The sequence below is a fragment of the Cottoperca gobio genome, chromosome 19 (assembly GCF_900634415.1).
Source record: "Cottoperca gobio chromosome 19, fCotGob3.1, whole genome shotgun sequence".
NCBI classification, from domain to species: Eukaryota; Metazoa; Chordata; class Actinopteri; order Perciformes; family Bovichtidae; genus Cottoperca; species Cottoperca gobio.
In genome coordinates, this window is record NC_041373.1 from 14,947,353 (window position 1) to 14,965,709 (window position 18,357).

General features: G+C 38.9%; 1 protein-coding gene across 2 annotated transcripts in view; it reads left to right on the top strand.

Annotated features, from left to right (window-relative positions):
- LOC115024650 (potassium voltage-gated channel subfamily C member 1-like) overlaps positions 1-17,560 on the top strand; it is a 53,205-nt gene extending 35,645 nt beyond the window's left edge. Inside the window, exon 5 of one of the 2 annotated variants that reach the window (XM_029456419.1) lies at positions 7,270-17,560. In XM_029456419.1, the coding sequence (XP_029312279.1) occupies positions 7,270-7,424 (155 nt within the window). In that variant the 3' untranslated portion in view covers positions 7,425-17,560. The remainder of the gene's footprint in view (positions 1-7,269) is intronic. The other variant, XM_029456418.1, reaches the window with a different exon arrangement.
- Positions 17,561-18,357: the final 797 nt, after the last annotated feature.

An 18,357-nucleotide genomic window follows, 5' to 3' on the forward strand; every position in this document is an offset into this window, starting at 1 on the left:
CCCTTTTTTTTAAATCCCATGTGCATTACTTCGTGCTCATAAAAACCTGACACCTTTATTCATTTACTACTGCAATCCAACCACCACCACTGCCGCCAACCTGCACTAAAACACTCCCTCACACTCCCTCCAAACTTTCAACACCCCCTGTTGACAACAAACTAGAGGCAGCAGCCCTGGCACCCAGCCCAGACTCCCCTCTGACTGAGGATTGGTATAAGATGGAAGGGTCTCTGTTACAGCAGGACCTCAATGCAAACTCCACCTCCTCCTGGATCAATCCATAAGCCAGAGGTAACGCTGAAAAAAAGTAAAAAAGTAAATAAAAGGAGCCCGTAGCCTAGTCACCTTTTGACTGAAAACATACAGACATTTTGATCTGGCTCTCCATCACATAGCATGTTTTACAGTTGCACAAACTCCACCAGTACCGCACACCTACTTTAACACAGACGTAGCTTCACACACGAAGCATGACTTTAGATCACAGGTACACCACCATATCCACAGTGTTGTGTCCACATGTTCAGTGGAGTTTGAAGTGTCACCCGTGAAAAGTCTGAAAAGTGATTGAAAGTGTGCCGTCAGCACTACATTAGGAGATTGATGCAAAACAGTTGAGCTAAGGTTAGGAAGTGCTTAAATCTGAATGTTGAGGTTTGGGTGGCATTTTAGGGCTCGTCGTCTGACTTGTGAGGTATTTTATCCTCATCTCAATATACTACCTGCATACTACTCAGGGACAATCTTAATAAACGATGTCCAAGATGTTAAAAAAGAAAAGAAAATGGGATTGCTCTGTGATATACACGCACAATGAGTAGTGTGCACAAACAAGTGCATACTTATATGTGTCTGTGTGAGAGCTTACAACTTGCACACAGCCATGAGTGCGAGAGCGGTGTCCATGTGGGACGAGCACATGTGCAAATACATCCAGCAGCTCCAAGTGAAAATAACCCAGTTGTCGTGTCCTGTGTCAATAAGTAATAATAAAACATAACACTGTAGAAGATTGAACGGGAACAGCGGGTCACATTGTTGTCTGATGTGCCTCTGTGTTGTTGTTGTCGTCTCTCTCTTCAGGTTGTGTCATATCACGCGTGTGTATGTGGGCTTTTTCATTCTTACGTGTTATACACTGTGTCTCTGTCCTCTCAATGCCGTCTGAGTTTTGTGTTTGTGTTGTCGTGTGTGGCTTAATTTTGTTCCCCCCCCCCCCTCTACTGTGTTTACTTGTGTTACTCCCTAACCCCACGGACCTCCACCTTGGCAAACAAAAGCACTCACTGCAATTCAATTTTGCCTTAGAAAATACACTTTGTTTTTACAGTTTTATATCTACATATGTACACGTACTCGTGCACAGATTACTCTTCAGGTAATGGCACTTATTCCTTCTATGCTAGAATACAATTTAGGCTCAAAGATGCACATATGCCGTATTTTATGTAAAAAAAGAGTGCCGTGTTGTACGACAATCATCTTTCCAAGGCCAAAGGTCGCTGGGGTCAACGGAGTCATATAGGTCGAGGGATAGTACCTCTTGAAACATGCCACGCTAAAAAAACAGCAAACATTTAAAATTGTTATCACCAGAGCCAGTTATCATATTACTTTGTTACAAAAAGACAGTTTTGAGCGTGTCATGGATCTGACATACTATCCCCTCGACCATGTATCTGTGCTTTCAGTGCCTAGTGTAGTCCAAAGTTCAGGACCTTCTTGTATTTGTACTGTGGAGACCTGGATAAAAATCAAAAGGATTACGAGCTGCACTCGGTGACTGAAACACTTACTGACCAGACAAACAGACAAAATGCTATGATTTGATTGAAAAGTGGCTACATGCTGTCTAAGGTAAGCAAGCCTCGAGCTGTCCAAGCCCTGCACTTACAGCTCCCTGACATCGCTTCAGTTTAAATGGTTCTTATGTATAAACTGCAATTTAAGTGCTACAGAAATCCCTCTTTAAAGCAAATCAGGAGTCCATTGAAGAAAATAAGCGCTGAAATCATTAGGACGAAGCTTCGGGGTTTGGGCTTCTTCCAGGAAAGTTGTACACTGTGATCCATACAGCGATCTATAGTGGATCTGTAATATATACTGTTTAGTATGTTGAGCCTTGTGCACTGGAGAAATACATAGTTCTTGGTGCTTACAGTAAATACCAAAGACACTTGATCTGTTTTCCATCTCTGAAACCTGATTCTCTAGTATTTAATATCAAAGCCATGTGTACAGAGCCCTGTATGTCATATATATATATATATATATATATATATATATATATATATATATATATATATATATATATATATATATACACATATATATATATATATATGACATATAACCCACCTTTCGCCCAGTGCATGTGCAAGTAAATCTTTGGCTACATTTAGAAAGTTGTATATGTGGCTGTTCAAACTCACATGATGAACAATCAGATTTAAGGGAACAGTACTAAATATATATTTCTTTATATGAACGTTCTCCTGCGTGTTTTTAAAGAGGGATTCTCACGCTGTGTAAAAGTCATTCTCGTGTGCTTCAGTTGTGATTTATTTTGTAGATACACGCTATAAGATGTCTTTGCCAACTTATTTTTTATTAGCTTTTCAGTTTCTTCTCTTTGATCGTTGGCCATTTAATTTCCTTCGCTAAGACAATATGCATGTGTCACTGAGGTCAAGCGGTCAATCGCCCCTTTGATTGCCCCTCAGAATCAGACCTCAAGACCTTCAAGGATCTCGTTTGTTTCCGTCTCTTCCTCTCCTCTCCGCTCTCCTTTTAGCTCTTCTATGTGTTCGAGTTGTTGTTTTTCTTTTATTTCTTGGGCTTTTGTGCTTATCCTGTGTTTCTAACATGTGTCTTTCATTTAGTATTTTTGTGGAGTAATATGTGGTGCTTTGTGTTGCAGTGGTGTCGTGTGTGTATATTTTTAACGTGAGTAGGATTAAGTTGTACTTCTTTTTGAATTAATATATTTTGCTGTTATGGGTTTTTTTTCTCCTCTTAATGTCTTTGAGTTTTGTACAACTGTGTTTAGATGTTTTGACTTCCCCTCTGTTCTTCCTGTATTGTCCGTTGAGTTTTACCTTCACCTACTATCTGTCTTCTAGGACGTGGACTGACAAAACAGTGAAATTAATGAACAAATCTCACTGATTCAGGACATTTCCGAGGATTTTTAAGATAAAAAAAGCTCATTAGTCAATAACAAAGTCAACCGAACCCATAATACGATTAAAACGAATTATTATGGACCCAAGAATATATATTTTATCCTCCCACCACTCGTAAATCGACAGACATTCTGCAAAGTTTAACAAAAACTAAATCTAAATAATAGATCTAGTTATAAAAACGCTGTTATATTTAGTTTAGCTAAGTGGCTCTGTACTAAAGGCTACAACTAAATAAATAATGCTAACTCTAAATTTAACTCCCTAATTCCTTTTGTGTGAAAACGAGCCAGTGTCCCGCTCCACGTCGCTGTGCTCGGTGTGTGTGTGTGTGTAACAGCACCACTGTGTGTCTTATCATTCCTTTCCTCATCACAACAATCTGCAAATATTATTTTGTCTGAGCCGGATTTTTCCTTTACCAAAGTAAAACATGCATGATATGTATATATGTAGAGTGTATACATAAATATTTATGCATATGCATGATGAGTATATATATATATATGTGTATAAAATATTAAATGGATTTGAGCTTTAATAATAACACAGATAGGTATGTGTGACCTACATAGAGCTAACAGGATCATGCAGGATTCAGCAGCATGTCGTAGTATTCCTAAAAGACACCACAGGTGTGGACACATTGTGGCTCCATGAAGAGACCAGCACATATAATAATGGATAACAGGAAATCACACCATAACAGGCAATTAATCCCAATAATGATACAGTATGGGGCCATGCCCAAAAATAGCATCTGAACAGTCGGCAAATCCTGTTTCCTCCACAGCAAGCACACACATGGAGTCATAGGACATATGTTAATAACATAACAGAGGAGGCCGACGATCTCTCTGCCTTAAACATGCATACGAGAATGATTACGATTATTATTTTGGTCCAATAAGTTTAATTTTGCACGATCGTTTCCTTGGTCTGCTCAGAATATTTGCAGTTGTTTCCTTCTCTCTGTTCCTCTGTGTCTCCATTTACCTTCTCCTTCTGTGATTAACACTCATTCTCCATCCCATCCCCAGGCCGCCACTGCACTGCAAGTGTAACTAAAGTGTGACTGTAGGTACGTACTGACTCCGTAGTGTAAATGAAGTGTGACTTTGGGCAGGAATTATGTCATCACTGAAAACAGTGACAGCCACACTCACTATTTCCCCTGGTAGACGATCCCAGAGCACAAAACCCCTGTTGATGTTGTAAATACAGTACTTAGCACAGGGAGGAGGACGCCAGCAGACCGTGACAGACTGCAGTGGCTGAGACATGATTAACTTTATCAGCATTTTTATTGTCCTTTTAAATGAAAAGTATCCTCGTCTTGAATTTTACCAAGCAACAACAAACTAACGTATCAATTAGCGAGCCAAACCGGTCACTTGCATATATCTGAACGTCATCAGAACCACGTTATTCATTGTTCTTCATCGGTTTTCACCTTCATCTAATCAAAAGATCGCAACTCTTCTATTATTCATATTTTACTCATATCACACTTGACAAGTCTTTTAATTCCTCGGATTTCAGACTAAGAAGAGCCGGATAAAGGACATGAAAGATAGAATGAAATACTGCAAACAATAAATGTTTAGTATTTTAGTCTTCGTTTGGCTGAAGATCTTAAAACATAGTGTTTTTTTTATCGCAGGAGCAGTGTGCGTGCTTCCCGTCATTCTTTCTCTTTACGCTCTGCGGGATGATTTTAGCACCAAGAATAGATCCAAAGGAATTTCTCAGTAGAATCAAAACCTTTTAACTTTTGTAAATTCCCATAATGCACATTTTAAATCTGTATGGCACTCGTCATCAAAGGAAGCATCCAAGCAGAGCATTAAATGTATTTATTATTAATATTTAATATCAGCTGAATAAAGAAAAATTAGTAAATACTACAAATGTCTATTTTTTAAATATATATATATATATCCTATATTTCTCTTTGAAAAACAACTTTTTAACGGCAGAAACGTGCAACAAGACTTAGCAGCAGTCGCTTTGCATTAGCCGAAACCTAAAGCAGCTCTGACACGGTGTCAGAGAGCGAGCTGTAAACGCCGAGGCTGATATAAATAAAATACAATTAAGATGGATTACATGCAGACATCGTTTTGTGTGCGTGTGAAGGGAATGTGAATCCAGCGAAGGAATGGCGGAGTACACCACTGACAATTAAAACTACTGTGTAGAAAGCTATTTACTGAATTCATGCAATACATTGAATGACTATTGAAGAAAAAAAAATGCAGCCCATAAATCATGTTATCTTAAGGATTATAATGCAGTTAGGTCATGTTAAGGTTCATCAGATAATGTTAATTTAAGATTTACAACAGCCTGTCTGCATTCACTGCAAGCATTGTTGCAGCTCTGCTATAAAAGCAGGTTTCTGTCCCTCCTGTTGTTGCCTCTCAACTCAAAAAATGGCTGCCATTTGATGCAACCTGACAATTTGTCTCAATACATTTGTGTGTTTTGAGCAAAAAACACTTTTGGAATGAAACTTGAGGTTGAAGCCGCACCGCAGATTGACCAGACAGCGTCTCAGACATCTCTGTGGGACATGCAGCCTAAGAAACCCAGTGAAACAGCATCATCAATATTTCACTGAGTTGCCATCCGACTAATGTGCCTGAGCTAGTCAGAATAAAAAAAGGACTTTTATTAATGTTTGACTCAAATGATGCATAATCTAGAGTGGTGGAGCGGTAACCACGGTGCGCAATGTATTATATAAGTACAGCAGGAAGGCACAAAGGGCGTCACACTGTACCAATGGGTGTTCTTTGTTGTCTGTGGCCTTGTGATGGTTGGAGTTTGACAGAAATATACATTAACTTGGTCATTCTGTCACAACCTCTGGTAGAATTACAGTTTTATTGCATTACATTAAAGGAGGAGTCGGCGATTCTAATCCAATACCTTTGTCAAATTCAAGGAAGATCCGCTAGCTGTCTGTGTGTTCATACACACGTAGGATGTATAACGAGAAAGGCAGAGAGGGAGTGAGAGGGAAGGACAATCGCTGACTCCACCTTTTAAAGTTAAAATTCATCTTATGTAACACATTCCTAATAAAACTGTAAAACTCCATCCATCACGGGTCAGTCAGCCATTGTTAGGGTGGAGTGGCTGCTACCTACCAATGGTGTTGTTTCACTTCACCTGATGCAGCACAGCACTACCTTCTCTGTGGCTGCCTCCTTCAGAGGGGATCTAATGTCTGCATGCCGTGTAACACACCAGAAATACAGCGGGAAAGGACACAAAGGCCGATGTGTTATTTCTTAGATGAGTTGAATTTGTAGACGCACGTTCGGCCGTGCAAGTTCCATGAATTACACGTGAACACGTGGACCGTGTGTCGTTTCCCACTGTAGACAAAAAGTCGACTGAACTCCGCTACAGGAGGTTTTTTACCGGGGGACAGGAAGTGATGTCACATGTTGCAGAGAGGACATTTTTGTGTTGGCCATTTGAAGTTTACACTAACCCAAAGCACATACTAATCCGGCTGCTTATGCTGCTAAAGCAAGCTAATTATTTATTTTACATAACTTCATTAGCGCTATATCTCCTAAAACTTCATGTGGTCAACTCCTCCGATCAGGGATCTCTGAGCATTCTTAGTGTTATACTTGTGTTTGTGTTAAACTGTTTAACTGTGGCCACATCGTTGTCTAAATCACCTGAACGTTGCACATTACGCTTCACATGGTGCTTTATTCAACGGGCCTATTGTTGGTGTTGAATCTCTTAATATCAAGTAATCTTTTACCTTTCTGTTTTGAAAAAAAATGACATATCATAACTCGCATTTTCTTGTTTTGTCTTGTCTTGTCTGTGTGTGTGTGTCCTCGTCTGTCCTTTATATGTTTTTATGCTTTCATAACATTTCTTATCCTTAATTATTTTCTCTCCACTTATCTGCTTCTTTTCAATTAATATAACATCTTGAACCTCATGTTCATGTAAACTTCCTTATGTTTTATGTGCACATGATATCAAAACAATAACGCCTCATTTAAAATAATGATTTGATCCATTGGTTAAAATTATTTTCTTAAAGCAACGGGCTACGAGAAATCTTGCAGTCTCAATAACATATCAGGAGTGGCCGGGTCATCCCTGCGGCTCGCTCCTATCACTAGCCCTCCCTTCGAAACCTACGAGGCTCCAGGACCACTGCGCCGCTGTCGCTCCCCCATCCCGTCCATTTTGTAGCAGCAAAAAAAAAAAAGGACGATAAGATATGCATTGGATTAGCTGTTGACTGATCGCATCGAAGCCTCCATTTGGATCGGACACCGTGCAAAAAACAATAGCAATAACGTAAAATGAAGTTGAATGTAGAAAGAATGACCCCTTGTCTTGTGAACGGTTTATGACGCATGCATCAGGTTAGCTGATGGGGTCAAATACAAATTCTATCTTTAAAAGGTACATTTTGAATTATTAGAAGAAATGTTCAAATAAATATTTGGATCGGTTACTAAATAAAATAGTATAAGAGATAAAAAAAAAAGACATTGTGGAAATGTGCACAGTAAATTAAGTGTGTATTTTTAAATGTTCTGTACCAAACAACAAGCTCACAACACTGTCCAGAGAAACACTTTTCTTTTAGCCAAAGACAACGACACATTTATAGATTAGATTGATGTTGAAACAGGTTTCTACTTTCTGTCTCTTGTGAATATTGATGTGTGTACAGCGTAGACATCATTTTGGTCATTCTCTCTAAAAGACAGACTCGACTTCCACAAGTCTCAGTTTTAAAAGTGTTCTATCATCATTGTGACATCACGTTACCATAGGAACTGTGTAAAATGTGCAGCTTAACATGATGGAAATTATAGTTTATTTTATTACATTGCTGTTAAGATCCCATGTATGCAATTGCTACCTTCCAGTGTACACTTTCTTTAGCAGTTGCAACTAATACATTTCTATATATTCATCATCATCTTAAGCATCATATGCAATTATAACAATCATATTCCAAAACAAAAATATACATTTCATGATATGCCCCAAAAGAATATATAAGAAGTAATTTAATTCAACATTTTATTTATTTTTCTCGATACCATTTAAGCTGCCTGTGGACCACGAGTTTAGGGTTAGGGTAGCAGAGTTAGGGTTAGGGTTAGGGTTAGCATTTAAAGTAAAGAACCAGGGTTTAGCACGTTTCTAGCATTTGAAACTGAGCGATATGATATATTGTGTTGCAGCTGAGAACCTCACGAGCAGAGCTGATAGTAAGTGAACCTTTGAAGAAATGCTGATCAGGACAGTCATGTAAATGAAATATGTACTTATATGTAGGCCTAAAGAGCTAAGTGCAATGTATTTAAAAAGCTATTTAGAAATTGCAATAAATGAAGTACAACAAATATACTTATGAAGATATGGATGACGACATAGTTAATATATACTTAAAAAGAATTCAAGCACTTTACTAACCTTTAAATCTTGCATGTTGAATAAGGAACGGACTATATTACTACAAATGAATAGATTGAACGTGTGACAACGTCTGTAGCTAAGGATGTTCAGATTTTCAAAATATCTGTTTTGCTTCTTATTCACTTTTTATATATTTTTTATATTTATTTTTTCCATTATTATTTTTTAGTTTAAATATTTGTCTAAAACTTTTTTACAATTTAATTGTATTAGAAAAAAATACAAATTAAAATGACCAAATGCATTCCAATGATCACAGTGGGTACCATATACCTTCCCCCTCAATCATTTAAAATAATGTCTTTTAGGAAATATACAGCTTTTATTTTTATAGCTGAGATCCTCCTTCAGATTGACATCCTCACATGAAAAAAGAAAAAGAAACATTCACATATGCAATAAACATGCAATATTGTTTTAATGCTGGAAACCATGCTGTGCACCTACATATGTAAATATGCAGATCTATTTTTAATCTAAAAATGCACAGACTTTGTAGGCAGTCTTTGGGTTAGCTGTTCCAAGAAGTAATACAATGACATCATGAGCCATCATGAGTCAAGTGGTCTTACTGGTCTTTTCAACGTGTTTGATGTTGTGGCTGCCATTTTTAATTGTTTTAGTTTTGTGATAGTTTTATATTTTTTTCACGCGTATTGTGCATTTCATTGTAAGGAATGACTTTTCTGTACCACTGATTGTCTAAAAAAAACACAAAAAAAAGATGTCAGAAAAAGATGCAATGTTGTATTTAAACTGTTTTAAGTTCTTTACCGAACCGAAACGTAGTAAGAGGAGAAAAAAAGAGTCCGGTCCTGATCTTCTTATTGTCATAATCTATGGTTACCGATTGCCATTTTGTCTAAAAATCGATGTGCTTCCAGACCCTTCTGAGAACTTAGATATGCAGTATTATGATTCACGGTGATAGTTATGACATCACTTGAATCTGTTGTCGAGAGGTTTGTTAATGTTGTAGTGTCTCATCCTACCTGCGTCTGATACGGGCTTTAATGAAGGCCATCGCACACATGTTCAGACCGACGTTGCTAATAGTCGTGCTTATACTCGATATTGTTCCATTTCACCGTTACGATGTCAAAAAGAGACAATAATTTAGTGTCGTCTGAAGAATATCTGAAACAGCATGCAGAGCTTTGTTTCTCCAGTGAATCTGAGCATTTGTAATGTGTATCGTCAACCTGAACTTCGGTAAGGCAGGGAAACTCTGGGATAGTACGTTTTTAATGCAGGAAATTGTTTTGTGAACATGTAACGAGTACAATGACACACGTGGGATCGATCCTCAAAGCTAATCTTAGTCAGCAAACCTGAACATTAGTCATTTTGCATCACTTCTCTCAGTGCATGAAACCTTATAAGTGCACATGCACACAGTATAATCTTAAACTGACACCACAGTGTGGACGTTACGATCTGCGATACTTTGAATTATACTTTCATGCCACTTTATTTGGAATGTACATTTTCTGTTACAGTCGAGGAAAATGTCCGTCCATCTCGTATATCTGCGGTGAAATGTGTTTTTTTTATTTAAATGCCTCAATTGACTGAAGTAATCTCACACAGCAACACTTTAATTTGAACATTTATGACTACAGAAGGTACTGTATGTGTTCATATTTGCTTTGTATTGTATCCCAATTGATCTGAAGAATGTCATAATTGTGGTTCTGTTGATCGTAAAGAGTCATATCACATAATCGTGGCCAATGCAAATCACATGGGACACTCTGACACATTGTTTGAGGAACCGGAACAGGCAGATGTTGTAAGTGCCTCTATGAGGCCCTCGTAGGCTCTGATGTCAATTTAGGAGTTCATGCAAAACCAGCTAGATTTAACTAGCTAAACCTTCCAAGCAATGCTTATTAATAGATCAGTGGTTATTATTGAATATGTACATATCTGTATCTACACATGTGAATACATTAAAGTCATACAGAATGAATATATCTATGTATGCTTTGTGAGCTTTGCTCAGGAAACTGATTCGGATTGATTTAATATGTATTTCATCAGAACCAGAAGTGCCACACTGACCTGCACCTCAGTCTTGCTTTCTGGTTATATATAAATACATATTTGGTCTATATTGCAAGCAAAAAAAAAGATGTTTGTTTATTATTTTACTGTACATGATATTTTTAAACCATTGTTATTATTAGTGCATTGTTTGTTCTGTGTTGGTTTCTTGCACTCGCTGGTCCTGCAGAGGGTAAATGCTCTGCATGCTATTGAATATACATTTACAGTTCATGTAAATATTTCTATGGTTGTTGCTAATGTGTCCTGGAAGTCATGTATGTTTGGTACATGTGCAGTCTTGAGAGAAACATGCAAACACTTTCACTTTAGATTGAGGAAGCGTGGGATTACTAAACAATCGTATCATCTGTGAGAGGCAGAGGAGAACAATGCTGTGTGACCATGGTACATCATGTAGTGTTGCATTAAGAACATAAGTAATATCCTCTTAATGATACAGTTTATATAATTATCATGGAGTGTAACAAACTGCTGCACACTGAGGCGTCAATCCTCGAAATGCATTGAGCGAAGAAGTTCACCAAGAAGCTGGACTATTCCTTTGACTTTAACCTGCTAGCATCACAAATCAATAAGCTGCTATGATTTACAACTCCAGTGCATAATGTCTGAGCGTAACAACAAAAAGTCTGCTTTGGCACTGTGTCAGGATGCTACTGGTGCCAGAACAAAGGCAGAAAAGAAAAGTCTGGTTTGTGTCCACACAAACTGGTGTGCTAGTATCCAATAATGGATTCTGTGACACAGAAGAACTACAGGAATGTTTACATTTGGCATTAAGATTTTTATTAGCTTCTGATTTTGTGCAGACATATTTAGGAAATGATGCAGATGTATGCATCAGACACCAGGAGAAGGTAAATCCCAAACCATACCATACACCATACTTACCATACAGCTGGTCTTTAGAAAATATGAACTGTCTTGCTAACAGCTTTTCTCTGGAGAAAACTGCAACTATACTGTGGAAGAGGGTGAGGCGAAGAGCAGACGAAGAGCTAATGCGTCTTCAATAAAGGACGATGTTTGCTGGCGAGACCGCAACAGAAGTTGTTTAATCTCCCGGGAAATAATGCATGATGCCGGCACGTGCCATACAAGAGTTGTTTGCCGTAAATATGCTCAACCTGATGTTGTCGACTAACACTTTCTTGTATCTGCGCCTGTGTTTGCGTGATGAGGTCGGGCGGTTACGCCTCCTGACATTGTGGCGACTTCTTCGAAATGTTTGCAGTGTATGTGTCCATCTGTCAAAAATATGTTTCCCCATGAAGTGTGTACATATCATTCAAATGAAATTGTTTGCACACACACACACACACACACACACACACACACACACACACACACACACACACACACACACACACACACACTCCTCCCTAATCTTGTTGGAAATGCTCTGTGTATAACTCGCTCCTGTAAAGATGATGTGTGTGGAGCGCGGTGCTGGGCAGTTGGCTGGCAGCTTGTTTCATTCAGTTTGTTTTTCTAATACTGTCACCAGTTTTACTGTCACCCTTTCTCGATTGTGTAATCCAAGAATATGTCTGTATGTTGGAGAGACTGTCTGTGTCGCTGTGTTAGAGGCGTCATTGCAGTTTAAATGTGTGCACTTCATTCTGACATGCACAGTTAACCAGCAGTTAACAGGTAATGGTAATCCCTGATTGCTTCCCTATTGTACACAATGTTAGTGAAAACCATGTAATTGGCACATTCCAAATATGAGATTGGTTTATATTAGTTGACTTCTATAAACCAATACAAGTGCTTACTCGTAATGCAACACGTTTTCAGTAAAGTACATGATTTTATTACACATTCTGTTTATTCTGTGTGAAACTTAATATTAATGGCTTTCTGTTCTTGTCTTTACAGTGTTAAGTTTCTAGCATTCGCCTTCTCTCTAATGAGGAGTCAGTAACCGGTAAACACAAATTTGCGGCTGGAGCCACGTAAGCGACAGGTGTGAGACGGATGGACAGTTTAAAGGAGATCTTTGGGGTGACAAGAGAGAGGCCAGAGGTTAATCATGAATTTAAAAAACCCCTGTGGTCTGCTCCTCACGTCGTTACCAAAGCAGCCTCTTGGAACTCCGACCACATTTTTGACAACCGTCTGACTGACTTTTTCTCTTTCTCGGCAAACTGACACACTTTTTGGGAGAGAAGCGGACTCCCGATTACACATTCCAGATGACTTCTATCTAACAACATTATACTCGCCATCTTGAATGACGACCAACTCTAGTACCGTCTACAGTGCTGAGCAACAACTGAGCAACTTCACACGTTTCTGAAAAAAAAAAAACATTTGTCTTCACAAAGGACTGAATGAACAATGTAGCATCTCTGCTAACATATTGTAGCATTTGTTGGCTGGGGAATAACTTGACGGTTGGAAGGAGAGAGGAATTTATGCATTCAAGGGATCTTTTAGATGTCATTTTCCTCTTAGGTTCCTTTACGGTGAAGAAAAAAAAAAAAAAGAGTACATGAGAGAAAAAGGGGGGATTGGTCTTACTCGTTAAAAACATTCCAAAAAAAAAAAAAAGATGCACTAAATAGTGTGTATGAAATCAGTATTTACCAACACCCATACTATAGCCCCTCATTCAAGTTTAGCACTGGTACAGCGTGTTTGCCACTGAACCTATGTCTTCCATTCTATCACACCGAAACACTGCCCTCTTCACACGTACTGAGATAATCAAACACAGCACTGACTATGAAGTTGATCAAATGAAGCACATGTAGCATCAGCTCAAACAGGCCGTGTACGTTCACTGAAGACACCTGAAACATTCACCATAAGAGAAATGGTGGACAAAGACTTCTCTTTATCTCTCATGTACTGACATGGGCTTGCCCGGAAGTCTATATATGGGACACCAAAGGTCCTGTAGCAAGCACTTGCCGAATGACCTTCTGTAATGTATAGTAGATGAGGAGGAATATTCCATTGAGGATGAAACTTGTACTCGCCCTCACACTGCCCTTTTCCTCTTGTTTGCTACAAACACATTCCTCTAAAAAGTACTTTAACTGCCACTAGCATCTCATTCCTATATGCACATTTCAATATTACAAGTATTTCCCATGTCTGACTGACACAGTGAGACATGAGGAGGTAAAAAAAAGACTCAAGGAGACAAAACAAAAGTCTAAGAGACGATTGTCTTCGATATCGAGGGGTATTGGCCCTGCCTAAATTACAACGTAAAGGACACCCTTGCCACAAGGACACTTTTTACGTCACATAAAACTGTACATTAGCTGGAAACTCTGTATTTTGATTTTTTGAAAGGGACCAATCAGATACATGCTCCTCCTAACACAAAGGCAGACACTGCCAATTAGGCACAAGAATCTCCAGTTGAATCCTGCCCCATCTCTCTCTTGTCCCTCTTGCTGCCAACGACTGCTTCTCAGGCAAGTCAATGTCAAGATAAGGATGGCCCATCAGGGGAGCCCTTAGGCAAAGGGGAGAACGAGACGAAATGGACCAAGAGTAGAGCACGTGTGGAAGTGTACAAAGAGAACAAATCTATATTTTGATAAACAAATCAACTATCCATGGCTTGGGGAGGAAGTCTCTGAGCAGAAAAAGGTCCAGAATGGAAGTAAGAGAAAAAAAAAAGAGATGCAAATGTTAATAGAGAATTTGGCATCATGAAATGGAGTCAAAGTCCTGGAAAAAAAGATGGGAAGTGAATATTTTGTTATGGGGTTAAAGTTATTTTCCCCACAAGCACCAGGAAAGTTTTTTTTTTTTAAAAGACGATGAGCAATGACAGACTCTTGCCTATAAAGACACGGGGATGACAAAGGATGGACGCTGAGATAAACAAATGAAAAAAAAAAATATAATGCATTTTTGTAACTTTGTTTACCAGCATGACTAGTTTGCATGACTGTCTTTTCTGCAAGCCCTTAGTTGAAGACAAGGGTGCTAGAGATACAAAAAAAAGTATATATAAAATGAATTAAAAAAATGTTATATGCAATTAATGTTTTAAAAAAGATTATAATGAAAGAGAAGAGCTATATTTTGTTTTGAAAAGTTAAAAAAATGTGAATATTGAAACATGTATGTTTGCAACGTACACCCTGAACTATGTTTTGTTTGATGAAATCTCTCTGCTACTACTGCCCTACATTCCACAGTCCAGTGTTTGCAACGGCTGTCATAGTTTTACTTTGTTACGCATCGAGCACTATATTTTATAATCATTCAGAGATCATCAAGACTTTGCCAAACTATAGCATTTGTGCAAAGGTTGTTTGTTGTTAGTCACAAAGTCCATGTGTTCCTCCTTGAATCATTTGCACAACTACCGTAGCAGCAGCAGCAGCAGCAGCAGCAGCGGCGGCAGCGGCAGCGGCGGCAGCAGCAGCAGCAGCAGCAGCAGCAGCAGCAGCAGCAGCAGCAGTTCTAAAACAACAGCTCCTCCATTACACAACTTTTGGCTGCTTTATTAGTACTCATAGTTTGCTTTTTTTTCTTTGGCAATAATACAAGAGTTGTCACATGATTGTAGCAGGGCAAATGGAGAACCTCGAGAGTATCTTCAACGCCTCAGTGGTAAAGAGATTCGTAAAGGCCTGGGATGTCCCATGGCAGGATTTTGCTGGGATAGGCAGTTCTGTTCCACTCGTCCTAAGTAGAAAAACGGGAGCGCAAGTGCAGGTTATCCAACAACAGACTATGAAAGATAATATTCTGGCGAACAATCAAGAGAGATTTCAGGTTTGCATGGGACCGACTGCCATTCCAAAGTGTGTGTGTGGTTTAAAGGACTCAGGTGTGTTGATGGTGTGTGTGGATGTCGGTGTTTTCTTTCTAACATAGTAAATTCTAGTATATAGATAACGATAATGTGAACACCTCACCGTGATGTGTACGAAACGCATGCATTGTGACTTGATAATCTCTCGAGGGGGGAACAGTCTTGACATATCCCCTTAGCCTCCTGTCATTGTTCGTCCTGAATCCAGATAACTATGAACACTGTGCCGTGTCGTAGAGCAGAAACGTCTTCCTTCGAGAGGCAACTGAAAACTACTCGCACTCGCAGTGCCGCAGCATGAGTGTGTAGAGGTAGCTCGTCGTTGTTTTTTTTAGATGGTCAGGTCTTCGCATTCGTCATTACCCACGGAGTTACCGTCATCCAGCTGGCTAGTTGGCAGCTCATGACAGCACACGACACAGTCCTGTGAGCACCAATCAAAGAGACCCAGAGCTTCCAAAATGATGTCAGTGAAGTACTTTAAGTGTGAACGAGAGGATGAGAGATACCAGTGTCCACCGAGGGGAGATGGATGTAAAAAAAAAAAAAGAAATCTCGTTGAGTGCTCTCCAAGCACCTCGTCCTTGGTTTGGTATTCCAAGTGAGTTTCAGGCCCTGCTGGTCCAGGGCTCAGCTCAGGCAGCTGAATGGTCCTCGATCCATTCCCAGAACATTAGAGTTGGAGGCTCACCAGAACGTCGTGTGATGTAGACTACACAGACTATTCAAGGTTTTACAGGTTTCCAGAGCTTCTGTCTATTCGCAAATATGGTCCGTGGGATTTTATTTCGGTCCCTTATCTTTTTAAAGCTCCCCGATTTCCAGTTCCCATCTCTGAAGGCATTAAGCGACGATGGCTTCGATGGTCATGGAGATGTTTCAGAGGTAAACTTCTAGCAATGGTGTGCACACTTCACCCGGCTGTTTGTGTTTTCATGGCCGAGTACCGTCTTTTTCTCCTTATTTCTCCACTGTTACGTTTGCCATTTCTCCGTTTCTCCACATTGTGACTGCTCTGCCAATGCCAGGCTGAAAAAAAAAGATGTCTTTCCTTTTCTATTGCTTAATACTGCCATTTGATTTAGTCATGTTGAACAGAATGAGTTACAATGTTGAGAGTGCTAAGTCTGTTTTAAAGTTTGCAATCTGTAATACAATGTTAAAGATATTTCCTGTGTGACACTCACATAACCAAAAGAACAACAATGCTTTACATGGTAAGTAGGTGCCACTGTTAACTTAACGGCTAATCTGTGTTGTGACAATATTATGACATGTCCTCTCCAGGTGTTTGGAAGCTGTTATGTGGTCCTTGGTTGACACATCCTCTACAATATTCTAACAATTTCATTTATGTGCCTGTTTCTGTTCAATATGTATTTTGTTTTTTCTTAAATTGAGGACACTGTATGCAATCTGCACCACGAATGCCGCTGATCGACACTTACTGTACGCTCCCTGAGACGCAGACGTTCTGTCATCAGTTCAGATGATTGCATCCACACGTGTAGTGGCTTTATGGCTTTCCATAAAGCCTTAGCAATCACATTAATCTAAAAAATATTTTATTTTACAAAGTGATAAAAGTCCAGAGTTGTTTTAGAGGAAATGTTATCATACTGAATAGATTTTTGTATTATATTTAATATTTTAGTTTAATTAGAAATAACGTGACAAACACCACAAACCGACACACATACATCTAATATTACAGGCTAACATCATGCGTTCACATAAGCATTCCAAAGATAAAAGATGTATGTTCATTTTACATGCCATCAAATTGTGTAAAACAGACTTAGGTACTAGTCCATTGTACTGCGGTCTTAGTAGGAGCGTGAATGGGGAGGTGGTCACTGGAGTATCTGGTTGTGACTTATGCCGGATTTTATTTTTGAAATGTTGGGACACAAAGAACAACTCATCAAGAACTGTATAAAGTATATTTCAATGGAATGTTCATGATCTATCTTTTTATATTTTGAAGAAAAAATAGAAACATATCAATAAAGTGTCATAATTGAATTTATTTCTACGATTGAGACTTACAATGTATGAATGTCAATGCGATCTAATGTGAACCAATCTCCATAGCAGCTTGAATGAACAACTGATTAACAGTCATGAGATGCTTTTTCAGAGACATTAAAAAAAAAAAAATTGCTTAAAAATCATTTAACTGATCTTAAAATAAATGAAAAAGTGACATCAATGCTGCGTCAGACTTCTAACTGATGAAACGTGTGCTCCTGAGCATACGGGACTTCTGCACTGACTGTCACAGTTCTCGCTTTTCATCAGCCTGTCGGTGACGGGACACCACGATACAGTGATTGATATAATCTGGCTTGAAGTGTGGACACAATGAAAATACAAAAGTCTTCCAAGAAACTGAAAGGATGACACCAGACGGACGTGTCAGGGTACGGTGTATTTTGATGCCAACATTTCCAAGTAATCTGTCATTTGGAGGTCGACTGTAAGACGTGACATGATATTAGAGAATGATTAGTTAATGTGACTGCTGGTTTCCTGGCTCCGAATCAAATAACTTAAACGTGTAGTATCTGTGAAAGCGGACAGCAGCGTGTTAGAATCATAAAGATCTGTAATATTTCCTCCATGCAGAATAAATTATGTTCATAGACCAATGACAGAGATTATGATTTAGACCAGGGGTGTCAAACTCATTTGAGTTCAGGGCCCACATGCAGCACGATTTGATCTTAAGTGGGCCGGACCAGTAACATCACAGCATAATAACCTTTAAATAACAACAACTCCAAATGTTCCCCTTCGTTTTAGTGCAAAAAAGTACATTCTGAT